Source organism: Heloderma suspectum, chromosome 10 (assembly GCF_057233095.1).
Source record: "Heloderma suspectum isolate Gila_16-S chromosome 10, 16-S_ref, whole genome shotgun sequence".
Lineage (NCBI taxonomy): Eukaryota > Metazoa > Chordata > Lepidosauria > Squamata > Helodermatidae > Heloderma > Heloderma suspectum.
The window spans coordinates 3,053,557-3,070,521 of NC_139467.1; the positions used below are offsets into that span (position 1 = coordinate 3,053,557).

The 16,965-nt window shown below is 47.9% G+C and overlaps 1 protein-coding gene across 1 annotated transcript; it reads right to left on the reverse strand.

Moving 5' to 3' along the window:
• Nucleotides 1-1,087: 1,087 nt before the first annotated feature.
• Nucleotides 1,088-16,061, reverse strand: LOC146337458 (F-box only protein 17-like). Its single transcript, XM_084814654.1, has 5 exons — nucleotides 15,771-16,061; nucleotides 7,884-7,995; nucleotides 7,396-7,491; nucleotides 2,200-2,338; nucleotides 1,088-1,380 (listed from the first exon to the last, which is right to left on the reverse strand). The coding sequence occupies exons 1-5, from the start codon at nucleotides 15,859-15,861 to the stop codon at nucleotides 1,243-1,245; spliced, it is 576 nt and encodes a 191-aa protein (XP_084670780.1). The 5' UTR covers nucleotides 15,862-16,061; the 3' UTR covers nucleotides 1,088-1,242.
• Between the last annotated feature and the right edge of the window lie 904 nt (nucleotides 16,062-16,965).

Here is a 16,965-nt window from a genome sequence, read left to right on the forward strand (position 1 = left end):
TGCCTGCCACCTCCCAAAGAAGAGTGATGGCTGCGTAAAGAATGCAAGTACAAAGCGACCCCCCTGTGGCATCCTGCGTTTCGGCACTCTGCTTAGTAGAGGCTCTCGTTTTTGCCTGTCAAAGAGCTAGTTCCACCTGAAAGTTTGTGTGCCAAGTGAGGGAGAAGAAGGTGGGGTGGGGGGAGTGTCATGTTGCGAATTCCTGGCTAGCCTACCTAGCGATGGATGGCCCCAAGAATTTTCCCCTCACTCAAGCCTCAGTTTCCTTAGTCCTCGTTTGAGAAGCATTGAAAAGTTCAGTTGTTGTTTCTTTGCTGTTAAGAGCCCTGCAGTTCAAAACTGCCCTGTAACTGTAAGTTTACTTTTGCAAAGGGGAGGGGATCATAGCCGATTATAGTGTGTAAAGCCATGTGAAAAGCTTTCAGAATGACAGTAGATCTCTCCTTTTCTCTTTGCAGAAGAAATGGTTTTGTTGTTTCTCATGTGTTTGAAATAGCTTAGATTTAGATTTCCAAGTAGACCCATTGAAAGCTCAGAAGCACTGGCAATGATTTTTTACAAGCTCCCTAGTTTAGACAGTCGCTTCCCCTCAGCAGTCTCCGAGCGACCAAGCCGAGAAAGTGTGAGGGGAGGAGAGTAAATTTTTAGCGTGAAGAGGCATTATGAGAGCAAAAATAATGTAAAGGCTCAGCTTCAGTAATGCAGTAGGCCAGTAGGACTTGATTAGAAGTAGCCTAGAAGGGCTTGGGCCTATTCAGTTTTTAGAACGTCAGAGTCTGTGTGAGCTTATCTCTGTCAGTGTTCTCAGAGCAGAGCCAGGGGGAGTCACCCAACTCCTTGTCCGCCTCTGGTCTAGCCTTGGTCAGACTACAGTGCATACTCGACCACGCGCATGCCACGGTAACGATCCCAGTGTTTCTGGATTTCTCAGGTACATGTGTATATATATATATATATATATATATGGGTTCACACACCTGTGTGAATGAGGACATTCAATAATGCAACTTTTCCCCAGGACTCTCCTGAGCTTACCTTTCCCACTCCCAAATTAGCATATGCTATTTGAAGATGAATTAATTGACTTCACGATATGGATATCATAGGGGTTCTTTATTTTGATTCAAGCAATAATAATTTCCCTCAACAACTCCCCCTCCCCCAGTACACATCATTTCTTGGCCTGGGAAGAACCGATGGAGGAGGAATTGCGAGTAGTGAAAAGGAGATCACAGGCTGTGGTCACAGGTTTTTTACCTGGACCATGGAATTTGTGACACGAGCTCCATAGTGCCCTGCCCAGCATTTCGTGTCTTTCCCTTCATGCTGGAAAAGTACAGAGCGAGCTCCACGGCCATAATTTCTGAACACATGGGATACCTGCAGAGGCAAAGAGAAGTGGATGAAGACAGACTGAGCCACAGTTTGGACTCAGCAAAACCTTCTAAAATCATCGCAGACTTGTAAAGAACAGAGCATACATTCAGAATGTGTTGGTGTTGAAGGAGCACAAGCTGCATCACCAAATGTTAATTTCTTATGGTTACATAATACAGTAACTTTAAAATGATCATACCTGACTGCTCCAATTTAGGTTTTTGCTGGTTACTATGCCTCCTTAAGGTACCATTAGTACATGCCCTCCAATCCCATGCACGCACCCACAAATTTTAGTTCTAACTCATTTTGGATCAGTACAATTCCTGTGTATTGTACTTCATGCTATTTTATACTATTCTATTTTATTTAATTTTACAATCACACATAAATATATAAAACCTTATTTATATAAATCTTAGATGTAAATTGTACATGTTTTTTCTCCTTCCCCCACCCCCTAATTAGAAGGCAACACCTCCATCAGTTATAACTTGCTGTATTTATCTCTGGTGTGTTGACCGTGGGTGTTTCCCAGACAAGGCTTTTGTTCTTCAATCAGTCTGCTCATTCATGGAATGTTACAGGTGGTCCAGACATTGTCATCGTCCCCTCAGAATTCTCCTGTGTTTTTCCACCCCTGCATTGATCTTTTTCCTTAATGCAGAAAATCTGATAAGGAAAAAGGATGCAATTGCGGCACACTGCCTTCAGACAGTGAGAGGAGTCCTCTGTCTGGACGCACTCCATAATAAAGATGAAAGAATCTCAAAACCTAACAAAAGTAACTTAGGCCTTACAGGCTGCTGTGGCAAAGTGTACCTTGTTATACTTGGCACTGCTCCCATCTGGGATCGGATTTGGGCTGGCCTTGAACTCAGCAAGTACTGAACTTTGGTCACCTGCCAAGAGGGTGACATGGATTTTGTAGATGCATCCACAGTCTTCACGGATGCCCCACCTGTAGAGAAAGGAGGAGATGTTGGGGTAGAGCTGGGGCAGCAAAGTAAAGGATTGCATGGGCTGCAGAAAGATGATTTTCCTAAATGCACTGGAGCTTCAGATGCTCCTGCCTTTTAACATGGAATACCTGCAGGGTGCTAAGAACTGCAGGGTGCTAAGAACTGTAGAGGGCCTGGAAGCAGCATATTGACTGCTCTTTGAAAACGTGGGGGTAAGCACACCTTAGGGTGAGATTTCTCCACCTTGCCATTAAATCCACAAGGGTTACTAGCCCCAAATACTGTGAACAGCCCCACCTGCCCACACATATTTGTTTTCCGCATTTCACTCCTGAAAGTGTGGAATGGGTGTGAGGGGAGAACCAATTTGTGAAAAGATTCCCTTCCTGGCTGTAGGTCCCTTTTGTTGAGCACAGGTGACCAAGAGTGTGGCTATTTGCAAGCCTGGCTTTCTCCTTTCCCCCCTCCATAGAATCATAGAATAGTAGGGTTGGAAGGGGCCTACAAGGCCATCGAGTCCAACCCCCTGCTCAATGCAGGAATCCAAGTCAGAGCATCCCTGACAGATGGCTGTCCAACCTTGTCTTGAATGCCTCCAGTGTGGGAGAGCCCACCACCTCCCTAGGGAATTGGTTCCATTGTCGTATTGCTCTAACAGTCAGGATGTTTTTCCTGATGTTCAGCCGGAATCTGGTTTCCTGTAACTTGAGCCCATTATTCCGTGTCCTGCACTCTGGGATGGTCAAGAAGAGATCCTGGCCTTCTTCTCTGTGACAACCTTTCAAGGACTTGAAGAGCGCTATCATATCTCCCCTCAGTCTTCTCTTCTCAAGGCTAAACATGCCCAGTTCTTTCACTCTCTCTTCATAGGGCTTTGTTTCCAGTCCGCTGGTCATCTTTGTTGCCCTCCTCTGAACCCTCTCCAGTTTGTCTGCATCCTTCTTAAAGTGTGGTGTCCAGAACTGGACACAGTACTCCAGATGAGGCCTAACCAGTGCTGAGTAGAGGAGAACTAGTACCTCCCGGGATTTGGAAGCTATGCTTCTATTAATGCAGCCCAAAATAGCATTGGCCTTTTTTGCAGCCACATCATATTGTTGGCTCATATTCAGCTTGTGATCGACAACAATTCCAAGATCTTTCTCGCTTGTAGTGTTGTTGAGCCACGTATCCCCCATCTTGCAACTGTGCATTTTGTTCCTTTTTCCTAGGTGCAGAACTTGGCATTTATCCCTATGAAATGTCATTCTATTGTTTTCTGCCCAGCGCTCCAGTCTATCCAGATCACTTTGAAGTTTGTTTCTGTCTTCCAAAGTATTAGCTATCCCGCCCAATTTTGTGTCATCTGCAAATTTGATCAGCATTCCCTGCAACTCCTCCTCCAAGTCATTAATAAAAATGTTGAAGAGCACTGGGCCCAGGACTGAGCCCTGCGGTACCCCACTCGTTACCTCTCCCCAGTTTGAGAAGGTCCCATTGGTAAGCACTCTTTGAGTCCGATTCTGTAGCCAACTGTGGATCCACCGGATCGTTGTTTCATCTAGCCCACTTTGAGCTAGTTTGCTCATCAGGATATCATGGGGCACTTTGTCGAAAGCTTTGCTGAAGTCGAGCTATATGATGTCTACAGCATTCCCACCGTCTACAAGGGAGGTTACTTGATCAAAAAATGAGATCAGATTTGTCTGGCAGGACTTGTTTTTGACAAATCCATGTTGGCTTCGAGTAATCACGGCATTGTTTTCAACGTGCTTCCAGATGGATTGCTTTAGAATCTGCTCCAGAATTTTCCCAGGGATTGATGTCAGACTGACTGGTCTGTAGTTCCCAGGTTCCTTCTTTTTACCCTTTTTGAAGATAAGGACAACATTAGCCCTCCTCCAGTCATCTGGCACTTCCCCCGTCCTCCACAATTTCTCAAAGATAATAGAAAGCGGTTCTGAGAGTTCTTCTGCCAGTTCCTTTATTACTCTAGATTGCAGCTCATCTGGCCCTGGAGATTTGAACTCATTCAAACTAATTTGGTGTTCCTTGACCATATGCCTATTGATCTCAAGCTGCAATCCTGCCCCTTCAGCCTGCACTTCGCCTTTGCCAGGGGGGTCATAAACCCTCTTTTGGGAGAAGACTGAGCCAAAGTAGGAATTGAGCACCTCTGCCTTTTCTTGGTCATCTGTTACCATTTTGCCATCCTTATTTAATAGCTGAACAACCATTTCTTTCCTCTGCCTTTTACTATGCACATCATAGTAAATGTGCATAGCTGAAGCTGAAGAAAGCCTTTTTGTTGTTTTTAGCACCCCTCGCTAACCTCAGCTCGTTCTCAGCTTTAGCCTTCCTGACGCCATCCCTGCAATTCTGTGCTACCTGCCTGTACTCTTCCTTTGTTACTTGGCCTTCTTTCCACTCCCTATATGTATCCTTTTTTGTTTTCAGGTCATCCCTAAGCTTTTTGTGAAGCCACATTGGCTTCTTCTGTTGTCTTCCACCTTTTCTTCTTGTTGGAATGGTTTGTGATTGTGCCTTGAGAATTTCCTTTTTTAAAAGCTCCCACCCATCTTGGACTCCTTTTCTCATTAGCGTCGCTTGCCATGGGACCTTACTGATCATTGTTCTGAGTTTATTAAAATCAGCTTTCCTAAAATCCAGGGTACGCGTTTGACTACACTCGGCTTTTGCTTCCCTTAGAACCAAGAACTCAAGTGCAACATGGTCGCTTTCCCCCAGAGTTTCTGTAACTGCTACTTTATCCACTAAGTCATCTCTGTTGGTTAGGATCAAGACAAGGATAGCTGATCCTCTAGTTCCTTCCTCTACTTTCTGTAGGAGGAAGTTATCCGCCACACAAGTCAGGAATTTCCTGGAGGGGCCATGTTTTGCAGAATTTGTCTCCCAACAAATATCGGGGAAATTGAAGTCCCCCATTACTACTACATCATGCTTCCTTAAAACATTGGCTATTTGCTTTTCAAAAGTTTCATCCTCGTCTTCTCCTTGGTTGGGTGGCCGGTAGTAGACTCCAACCGCCAGGTTCCTTTTATTCTTTGCTCCATTTATTTTGATCCAGATGCTCTCGATGGGGCTACCAAGCTCATCCTCCTGTATTTCTGTGCAGAGATATGTATTTTGCACATACAGTGCAACCCCACCTCCCTTTCTGTTCCTCCTGTTCTTTTGGAACAAGTTATATCCTTCCATTGCTGTAGTCCAGTCATGAGAGTCATCCCACCAAGTCTCAGTTATACCTATCAAGTCATAATTTCCCTCCTGTATTAAGAGTTCAAGTTCATTCTGTTTGTTTCCCATACTCTGGGCATTAGTATATAGACATTGAAGACCATGTGCTTCATAGTCTGGCTTTCTTCCTACATGTGTCTGAAGACTATTATTGGGCGCTATCACAGCTGTTCTCTCCGTTGCAGTGCATGCGCCTACGTCCATTGTTACCCCCAACATTACATCTCCCTTCCCCGTAGGATTCAGTTTAAAGCCCTCCTGATGAAGTTCTTCATGCTGTGGCCAAACACATTCTTCCCAGCCTTTGTGTGGTGCAACCCGTCCCTTGCCAACAGCCCATCTTCCAGGAAGTATTGCCCGTGGTCCCAGAATCCAAATCTCTCTTGTCGGCACCACCTTCGTAGCCAGTAATTCACCCGGAGTATTTTTTGTTCCCTTTCTATCCCTCTTCTAACTACTGGAAGGATGGATGAGAAAACTATCTGGGCCCCAAAGTTCTTGCGTTTCCTTCCCAAAGCTTCAAAGTCTGACGTGATTTCTTCGTACCTCTGCTTGGCGGTATCATTTGTTCCCACATGGATGAGAAGAAAGGGATACCTGTCCGTGGGCTTTATGAGTGCAGGCAACCTTTCAGTCATGTCTCTAATTCGTCCTCCCAGGAGACAACATACCTGGCGAGTCCACGGGTCTTCACGACGTACTTGGGTCTCGATCCCACGTAGCAAGGAGTCTCCCACTACTACCACTCTTCTCTTCTTGTTGTTGTAGGCCTGGGTTTCATCGCCTCTGTTTGACTGACCTTCAGCCTCTTGCTCACTCTCATGTAGGTTCCCCTGTGATTCTTCCTCTGCAGGCTGTCCTCCAGTCTCATCTGCAAGTACCTGGAATCGGTTCCACAGCTCCACTGCTTCCACTGGTGCAGAGTGGCATCTAGTTCTTCTTCTCCTAACTGTCACCCTTTTCCAAGGAGTATCCTGTACTCCATTTTTCTTCACCTCAGCATTTCCCACTGCCTCATCTTGCTGTTGCTCTTCAAGCTTCTGGTCTTCCCTTTGCTGCTGTAGTTCCCCCATTCTGTCCAAGAACTCTTCGTGTTCTCTTATTCCCTGGAGGGTCGACAGTCGCTGCTCCAGTCCACTTACTTTTTCTTCCAGCAGCGTGATCAACTTGCACTTGTTGAAGGTGTAGGCCATGTTGTTCTCAGGCAAGAAAACAAACATTGCACACACCATGCAGGTCACCACCACTGGAGAGTCTTGTCCTTCCATAGTCTCTTTTCCCTTTTTGTGTCTAGCTTTGAGATTGTTCTAGACTAGCCTGTGCCTGTTCCTCTACTCAGTAGAGGTTAAAAGCAGAGTCCCACTGGTGTGAAAGTGTGTGTTACAAGACAAATAAATGGAAAAAAGTTAGTTAAAAATAAATTTAAATTTAAAAAAATAAAAAAAAATGTTAGGGGCCTCCCCCTTGACCTCCCCTGCCGAACTCCCCTGGCCAACTTCTGTTTGCTCCCCCTGTTCGCTCACTCTGGTTGCTCGCTCTCTGGGAGCTTGCTTGCTTCTGTAGTCCCTGGACCAGCTGGAGCAGCTTGCTCCACAGTAGATTATGTTAACTGTGACGGAGCGGAGCTAAAGAGGAGCTGTACTCATAGAATCATAGAATGGTTGGGTTGGAAGGGGCCTACAAGACCATCGAGTCCCACCCCCTGCTCAATGCAGGAAGCCTGATTCTCAGGCGGTCTCTCATCCAAGTACTAACCAGGGCTGACCCTGGTTAGCCTCCAAGATCAGACAAGATCAGGCACATCGAGCCCTATACTCACCAGTCAGAGATCAAAATATCGGGTTGGTAGGTGTCCAAGTGATACCCTGAAAAACCTTCATGCAGCAAACCGACTAGCTGCCATTTTGCACACCATCTTTAGGGAGAAGAAACACAAAACAAAAGAGAACATGTTAGCGTTACCATACAGTGTTATAGTATGCTGGCTTCCAAAAGCCTTCCCAATGGGTCTTTCATGCCTACTAAAGAATTGTGCAGTTATGATGTGCAAGGCACTGTACATAGTACTACGCTCCTTATTCTGGAGAAGGCTGGCAAAATCACAGTAACACGAACGGAACAAAGACGTGGCGACCTGCAAAGGGAATAGAAATGAACAGTGGCAATAGAGAGAGGAGAAGCTAAGGGTCCACCTCCAGTGTTCAGCTGCGATTCAAAAGGATGCTGAAAGCCAGGATGGCCTCCCAAGTAACAAGAAAATGGAGTTGACAAAGAACCATCCGGGAAAAGCTCCCACAACAGACTCACTCGTGTGAAGAAGCAAAGCAAGTCTGGGCCTCAGCTCCTTCAACACAATCCTTGTTTTCCTCAACACACCAGCCATCCCCTCCATTTTGGACATTCCAGTGCTGGAACTGATCTGTGGACACAAAAGAGAGAGTGTTAGGAAAGCTGGCACAGAGCAGAGGTAGTGCTTTCAGATTCAAGGTGTAAGTTGCCTTCAGTTGAAGTACTTCTGCTTAGTAAAAGGGTTGCTCGTGCACCAAGTCAGAGTTTTATTTTATTCATGTTCGGGTCAAATGGCCTGAAGAGAGGCCACCCCACACAGGCCCTTCGTAACACAACTTCCCAGATTACACCACTAAGAGGACAGGACTAAACTTATGAAGTAAATCACCCAAATGCATTCCTTGGGAAGGGATGCTGCATCTTAGTTGTAAACAAATGAAGAAAAAGGAAATCTGAATAGCAGGCATGTTTCATTATCTGTAAACTATAGAGGTCAAACTTATACATAGAAGCAAAATGGGAAGTGATAGTGCTGTCACAATTTAAAATAGCACCCCCCCCCCAGAAGCTTCTTGAATCTTGAGAGGTATGTGACACTCATCAGAACCCCATCCTTCGCCATCTCTCCTTCTTTTACAGTCTTTATTCCTTTTCTCCTCCAAACTCAGGATTAACTTTAACCAGGGGATTACATTCAAAAACTATCCCAGAAAAGATACATTACCTATTGTTAGATGTTGGCTTTTTTGTTCCTTGTAGGGTGTCTCTTTTTGCATTGGCTACTGCAAGAACCCATGCAAAAGTGCTTTACATTGTCATGGTGATGCCCAGATTTGATAATGATTATTTATTTTTATTGTTTTCGTTCTTTGTTTTATTGCTTATTTGGCTCTTTTGGCTCTGCTTTTTATTTACTCTGATCGGAGCATTTCTAGAAATTATATTTGCAAATGTGATTTGTTGTATTATATCTTTTTGAATATGTCTGAATTGTTGCCAAGTCCTGTGGCCATAAGCAATAAAAGTTTGACTGACTGACTGACCAACCAAGAGAGCTATTTCCAGGGCCTGAGTTCACCTCTGGAAAGTGTTGAGGAATGGCAGAATGCACCTGAGAACGGGCAGAGTGCCATAATGAGCCACTACACATCTGGGAATAGGGAGTAAGTATTTCCAGGTAACGGTTCTGGATTTTTGCTTGTTGAGCCCCAACAGTTTAGAAATGTGGGCATCCCCCCTCCATCTCCCCCTGCCTGTCCCATCATTGCCAACTCTCTTACCTCTTCCACAAGGGTTCTTGATCAGGTTCCTCCCAAACTGCCCCCCTTGACAAGACATTTCGAGCAGTAGCTGGCAGCGTTGAAGGTAAGGATGGACAAAAGTCCCTTACCTGGTCCCGCAGCTGTTTTCGGTGGGGGGGGAGGCGCTCCGTTTCTCCCCCCGAAATTCTGGGGGGGGGCGCCCCGCCCCTCCCGGCCGAAATTCAGGCCGGGGGGGAGGTGTCCCATCCCTCACTACCGAAATTCAGGCTGGGGGGGAGCGCCCCGTCTCCCCGGCCGCAAAATAAAAAAGTAAATTGGGGGGAAAAAAAACGTGATAGGCTACGTAACGATTTACATAGCCTATCACGGCTAGATTTTCAAAGTCAGCCATGATAGGCTATGTAAATCTTTACGTAGCCTATTACGGCTGACTTTGAAAAAAAAAAAAAGCGCGTACACACATGGCGGCGCCCATGGGCGCCGCCATTTGCGTTCCTTATTTGGGAACGAGTAGTCTACGTAAAGATTTACGTAGACTACGGCGAAAATAAGGGCGCCGCCATTTGCATACGCACTTTTTTTTCCCCTCAAAGTCAGCCGTGATAGGCTACGTAAAGATTTATGTAGCCTATCACGGCTGACTTTGAAAATCTAGCCATGATAGGCTACGTAAATCGTTATGTAGCCTATCAGTTTTTTTTTTTTTTTTTTTACTTTATGGGGAAATGGCGGCGGCGGCAGCCGGTCGGAAGACCGGCCGCCGCCCCCGCCCCTGCCGAAACGTCGCTGAAACACCACCGGGACCCACCGCCGAGAGGGACATTCGCACGAGGTAAGTCCCATCCGGGGGGGGGCAGGGGGGTGTCGGAGAATTTCCCCACCAATTTCGGGGGGCCGAATGTGTTGGCATTCGGCCTCCCGGAGATTCGTGGAGAAATTCTCCACCATCCCTAGTTGAAGGTACCCACTGAAGCTTCCAGACAATGCGGCTCTCAGTTAAGACCCTTCACCTGTGGCACACCAGGCATCAGTGGGTCCCCAGCTCAAGGTTTTTGGGCAAGGTGATTGAGCAGGTGTTGGCGATGCAGTTGAAGGCACACTTGGAAGAAACCGATTATCTAGACCCATTTCAGTCAGGCTTGGGGCTTGGGCATGGGACAGAAATGGCCTTGGTCGCCTTGGTGGATGATATGAGGAGGGCTCTGGATAGGGGTGAATGCTCCTTCCTTGTTCTCCTCAACCTCTCAGCGGCTTTTGATACCGTTGACCACAGTATCCTCCTGGATCGCCTGGAGGGGTTGGGCATTGGAGACACCGTATTGCGGTGGTTCTTGTCCTTCCTCTCTGGCAGGTCCCAGAGGGTAGCACTGGGAGAAGAGGTTTCGGACCCATGGCCACTCACTTGTGGGGTGCCACAGGGTTTCATCCTCTCCCCAATGCTATTTAACATCTATATGCAGCCGCTGGGGGCTATCATCAGGAGGTTTGGGGTGCGGTGACATCAATATGCGGATGACACGCAGCTCTACCTCTCGTTCAAATCTTCACCAAGGTTGGCCGTAGAATCCCTGTCCAAATGTCTGGAGTCGGTGAGTGGCTGGATGGGGAGGAATAAGCTGAAGCTGAACCCTGACAAGACCGAGGTACTTTTGGTGGGAGACAAGAGGAGGCTGGGGGATGTTGACCTGGTGTCGAATGGGGTACGGCTACCCTTGAAAGACCAGGTCCGCAGCCTGGGGGTCATTTTGGACTCCCAGCTGTCCATGGAGGCTCAGGTGTCAGCTGTGAGCCGGACAGCGCTGTATCAACTCCATCTGATACGGCGGCTGCGCCCCTTCCTTCCCGACCATCTGCTCCCATCGGTAGTACGTGCCCTGGTCTCCTCTCGTTTAGACTACTGTAATGCGCTCTACGTGGGGTTACCCTTGAAGACGGTTTGGAAGCTGCAGCTGGTACAGAATGCGGCGGCTCGCCTGATTAAAGGCAGCCGCCAGCGAGATCACATCACTCCAGTGCTGAAGGAGTTGCACTGGTTACCAGTTGCTTTCTGGGCCAAATTCAAGGTGTTGGTTTTGACCTTTAAAACTCTATGTGGTTCCGGCCCAGCCTAGCTTAAGGAGCGCCTCCAGCAACACCAGACAGGCCACTTAACAAGATCAGCCTCGGATGGCCTTCTCTCTGTCCCATCAGCCAGGACAGCTAGACTGGTGGGGATGAGAGAGAGGGCCTTTTCTGTGGTGTCCCCCACTCTGTGGAACTCCCTCCCTAGGGAACTCTGCCATGCCCCCTCTTTAATGAGCTTCTGCCGTGCATTAAAAACATGGTTGTTCAGGCAGGCATTTGGGGTAGGTTAGGTATTTGAGAAAATGTTTTAATTGTAGAATTTTATTGTTTTAAACTGTTTTATTATATGCTTGTACATCGCCCAGAGTGGCCGGGTGACCAGCCAGATGGGTGATTAATAAATTTAATAAATAAAATAAATAAAAAGATCAGCAGCAGCAGTTCATGTGACAGCAGGTTCAAATTCAGCAAGCAGTGGATGCTCTCCTGCTCTTCACTGGTCCTCTGTAGGAATTCACTGTGAGCACTGTCTTAAATACATTTGATTGATTGATTGATTGATTGATTATTAAATTTATTAATCGCCCATCTGGCTGGTCACCCAGCCACTCTGGGCGATGTACAGCGTACAATAAAACAGTTTAAAACAATAAAATTCTACAGTAAAAACATTTTCTAAAATACCCTAACCCACCCAAATGCCTGCCTGAACAACCACGTTTTTAATGCATAACGGAAGCTCATTAAAGAGGCATGGCGGAGTTCCCTAGGGAGGGAGTTCCACAGAGGGGGAGCCACCACAGAAAAGGCCCTCTCCCTTGTCCCCACCAGTCTAGCTGTCCTGGCTGATGGGACAGAGAGAAGGCCATCCGAGGCTGATCTTGTTAAGTGGCCTCTCTGGTGTTGCTGGAGGCGCTCCTTAAGATAGGCTGGGCCGGAACCATATAGGGTTTTAAAGGTCAAAACCAACACCTTGAATTTGGCCCGGAGAGCCAGGGCCTGCAGTAGAAGCCACCACCACCACCGGGGAAGAGGTGTGCCTGCTGCTGCTGGGCTTGCTTCTGCTGCCGCCGCTGCCACCACCACCACCACCACCATCAGGCCTTCCCTGTAGACTTCTGCCTGGCAGACCGCCAGTCCCTGCAGGACCAGGCCCCCAGGTACCGAGCCAGCTGTGCTGCTCCACCTGCCCCTCCCTGGAGGGGCTACATAAGCTGGCTGGCTGAGGTGGCCTGGGAGAGCCAGGGCCTGCAGGAGAGGCAAATACCACCACTGGGGAGGAGGCGTGCCTGCTGCTGCTGGGCCTGCTGCCGCCGCCGCCGCCACCACCACCACCACCACCACCACCAGGCCTTCCCTGTGGACTCCTGCCTGGCATTATTTTTAAGGGGATTTTTAATTGTTTTTGTTTTGTTTGTTTTGTTTTGTTTTTTTTCTGGGGGTTTTGTTGTGTTTTTAGGGGTGGGTAGCCTGCCTGATAGGCGGGAGCGAGGGGGCATGTGTCCACCTGATGGAGGCAGTGGGAGGAGTGTTGGGGGCCAGAACATACCGAGGCTGGGTGGCAGGCGCTGGCGGAGCGCTAGGGGCAGGCCATGCCAGGTAAGGGGAACGAGGGAGAGATGTGTAATATCTGTCCCCTGCTCCGGGCCTGTCCAGAGCCAAAGGATGGTTGGGGGAGGCGTGACCCCATCTTCTGGCCTTCGTTTGCTGCTCTGCAATGCCAGGTCTGTTACCCAGAAAACCTCCCTCATCCATGACATGATCCTGGATGAGGGTGCAGACCTGGCATGTATTACGGAGACCTGGCTGGCCGAGGCTGCTGCTCCAACCCTTGCAGCCATGTGTCCAGCTGGATTTTCGTATGCAGCCGAGGGCTGGGGATCGGGGAGGGGGAGTGGCTGTTATCTACTGGGAGTCCTTGGTCTTCACCAGACCCCCTCTCCAGGAAACCAAGGTTGCTGAGTGCATGTACTGGAGGTTGGGCCTGAAGGGCAGTCTGGGGATTCTGCTCGTGTACCGTCCACCCCGCTGCACAACTGACTCCCTGGCCGAGGTGCTTGAGGTGGTCTCTGATGTGCGTGTACAGTCCCCTAACTTATTGGTGTTGGGGGACTTCAACGTACATTCGGAGGCCATCCTCACAGGAGCACCTCAGGACTTCATGGAGACCATGCCTCCTGGGAGCTGCACCATATTCTAACTGGGCCCACCCATGTAGCCGGTCATGCACTAGACCTTGTGTTTGTTTCTGGAGAAGCGGGGAGTGATCTGGAAGTCGGGGGTATATCCACCACCCCCTTGTCATGGTCAGATCACTATCTGGTGACATTGGACTTCTCGGTTCCACAACCCCTCCGCAGGGGTGGAGGACCCATTAAAATGGTCCACCCCAGGCGTCTTATGGATCCAAATGGATTCCTGAACGTGCTTGGGGATTCTCTGGGGCACGCCAACGGCCACTCGATCGAGACCCTGGTGGGTGGCTGGAATGCCGCAATCACTGGGGCATTAGATCAGGTGGCTCCGAAACGCCCTCTCCCCCTGAACAGGGCTCAGACTGCACCATGGTTCAATCCGCGGTTACGAGCTCTGAAACAGGAGGTGAGACGGCTAGAGCGCTGGTGGCGGACGTCTCGCTCCAAAGACGATCAGACACGGGCTAGAGCTGTATCTTCAGCCTATCATGTGGTGGTGAAGGCAGCAAAAAAGGAATATTATGCTGCCTCTATCGTGTCTGCAGAGTGCTGTCCCAGGAGGCTGTTCCAAGTGGTCCGGAGCCTGGTCGGTCCAGTTGCTCCGGAACCGCTGGAGCATTCGAAGGCCTCCTGTGAGGCCCTCCTGTGAGGCCTTGGCAAGGCACTTTGTGGATAAAATTGATCGGATTAGGAGTGTTATTCCGTGTGCTGTGGATACAGTTAGCAAGCGTGAGGCGGCCTGTGGCAAACCGGTTTTGTGGGATCGGTTCCAGCTTCTTCCTTCTGATGAAGTGGACAAGGTGCTTTCATCTGTACGGCCGACCACCTGCTTACTTGATCCTTGCCCGTCTTGGCTCATTATGAGCTGCAGATAGAGGCTGGGTGAGGGGATCAGGGCGGTGGTGAACGCCTCCCTTGAGGAGGGAGTGATGCCATCAGCACTCAAGGAGGCAGTGATAAGACCACTCTTAAAGAAGCCCTCCTTGGATCCCCAAGTTTTGAACAACAACCTTCTCCCATTCTCGAATCTGCCATTTTTGGGCAAGATCATTGAGTGATGCAGTTGAAGGCACACTTGGAAGAAGCCAATTATCTAGATCCATTTCAGTCGGGCTTCAGGCCTGGGCATGGGACAGAAACGGCCTTGGTTGCTTTGGTGGATGATATGAGGAGGGCTCTGGATAGGGGTGAATGCTCCTTCCTTATTCTCCTCGACCGGCCAGATGGGCAATTAAGAAATGTAATCAATCAATCAATCAATCAATCAAATAAATAAATAAAACATACCAATACCATTTCATTAAAAAAGGAATTTAAACCAAAACAAAAAAAACCACATAATCAGGGGAGGGCCAGAGTAAACAAGGAGCTTTTTGGACCCTTCCTAAAACCTGCAATGACAGCCTGCAGTGATGGGGCCCGGCAGGCCCTTGGTGGCAACCCTTTCCAGAGGTGTGGGGCCAATGTGAAAAAGCCCCTCAATTGTGTCCTTTCCCACCTAGCTTCCCTCAAATTTGGGCAAATGAGAGAGGTCTTGGTTGCTGTTCTTCAAGTGTGGGCAGACTATATGGGTCCTTGAAATACTTTGGTCCCAAACCATGTAAGGCTGATTTGTTTGAAGCCTGATTATATTTTCCCAGGTTCTTATCCCAAATGAGTAGCAGGGTCTATGGCTTATGTAAATTTGGTCCTGTTTAACCTCAGAACCTGCACCAAATGGGTCCGAAGCACCCCAATGGGTAACCAGGTTAATCCCAACAGGTAAATATCACAGAACATCACTACAGACAAGATTGTAACTTGAAACCATATTTATGGCTTTATTGCTGAAAATTCAAGAGAAATACAAAACAAAGGAAATAGCATGGTGGTTATATAGCATTAGAGATTCTCTCTCCAGTTACAGGGAAAGAGAATGCAACAAAAGCAGAAGATAAATCAAAAGAATTGCAGTTGCCAAAGCTGGTACTATGAACTTGGCCAATAAGATAAAGGCTTGAGCTTCTAACATTGTTATGACTCCTCTTTCCAACTTACTCCTGTTTACTACTGGCAGTTCAAAGCTAAATGAAAACAATTCAACCTATGTGTTAACCCTCCCATGGCCTCCTCCTGCTTCTTATTTGAATACAAAACTTATCTGAAGCATTACTAAGTTCCTCTAGGCATAGGAAGAGTAGAGGAAGGAGTTGGAGTGAACAGAAAACTCAAGACCTAGGAATAATTCCAGTTGTCACCTCTGAAGATGGGATTCCAAATCCCCTCCTCAGATATAACCTCCAAGACTCACAAGCTTAGAAAACACTCCAAGCCCCAAACCCAGAAATAACTCAGAAATCATTCTAAGTCCCAAAGTTGAAGAGTCTAAAAAGGTCCATAGTTACCTAAATCCGTGCGTCTGGTGGCACGGCAGAAAGAGGGACGTGGAGCAGCGGCGGCGGCAGGAACAAAAAAACACCACCCCAGAGCTCTCATTCCCTGGGCTTTTATACCCCTGCCTTGGTCAAAGGTGGGGCCCAAGGAGCAATGAGACAATCAGCCTCCAATAGGAAATGGGGTGCACGTTAGAGCATTTGCTCACCAATCAGAAACAAGGTGTCCCACCTATCTCCCGTAATTTCATGTGCCTGGGGAACGTGTCTGGCACCATTACAAATAGGCTACTTTGAAATGTCCCAACATATGACCCAAAGTCTACCATCTGGGTATGCTATCTTGATTGACGCATTGCTCTTCGGTATATCTTCTTTGAACTCCCGGTCATCTTTGGCCATTTTTGGTCATATCCGCCCAAACAGCTCCTCCTAGTTGTCGCTCGTGCTCAGGGCTACACTTCCCCGCCCAACTCGCATTGAGTAGGGACATTCTCTTATCAGCAGGTGTACACCACAAGAAGTCAAAATAGTACTTTTCCTCCTCTCAGTAGGCATCCGAGCATGCTCAGCTCTGCTGTTCATCTCACTTAGACACTCTGCCAGCACGTCGTGGCTTTGAGCAAGCTCTGTGAAGACGCGCGTAAAGACTGCTGCATCCCCCCCCCTTTCTTCAAAAACAGTCCTGAAAAATCTCAGAGTCTCAGTTAGTGAAATAACATCATTTAGTATAGAATCAAACTTCATGGTCTTCTTGCCCAGGGGTCAAGAGTCTGGAATATAAAGCTGCTTATGAGTCTGGGGTCTTCTACGGGCTCTTCTTGTAGGCCTCTCCCAGATTAAATCAGCCATCTTTACTCTTTGTTAACCCTTTTCAGTACCAGATTAACAGTTTATATTGAGGAAATGGCCAAGCAGACTGATCTGAAACCTGACAGTGTAGGAGAAGTGGGTTTGAGGATGCTCCGTACCAGTTTTGAGGTAGAAGGGGCAAGAAATGGCTTATTTATAGGGGTTTAAAATACTTGCTGTTTCAATTTTGTTTTCCATTTATTTAAAGTAATCTACAGCATTCCCCCTGCCCCCGCCCCTCCAATGCAGCTTGATGAAAGTAATGCATTTCAGTGATTTCTCAAATCACTTTTGCCCTGCCCTCCTGTTCTCTGGCTCCATCAATTCTAGCTCTAATGTCTTATTCGTTTTACAC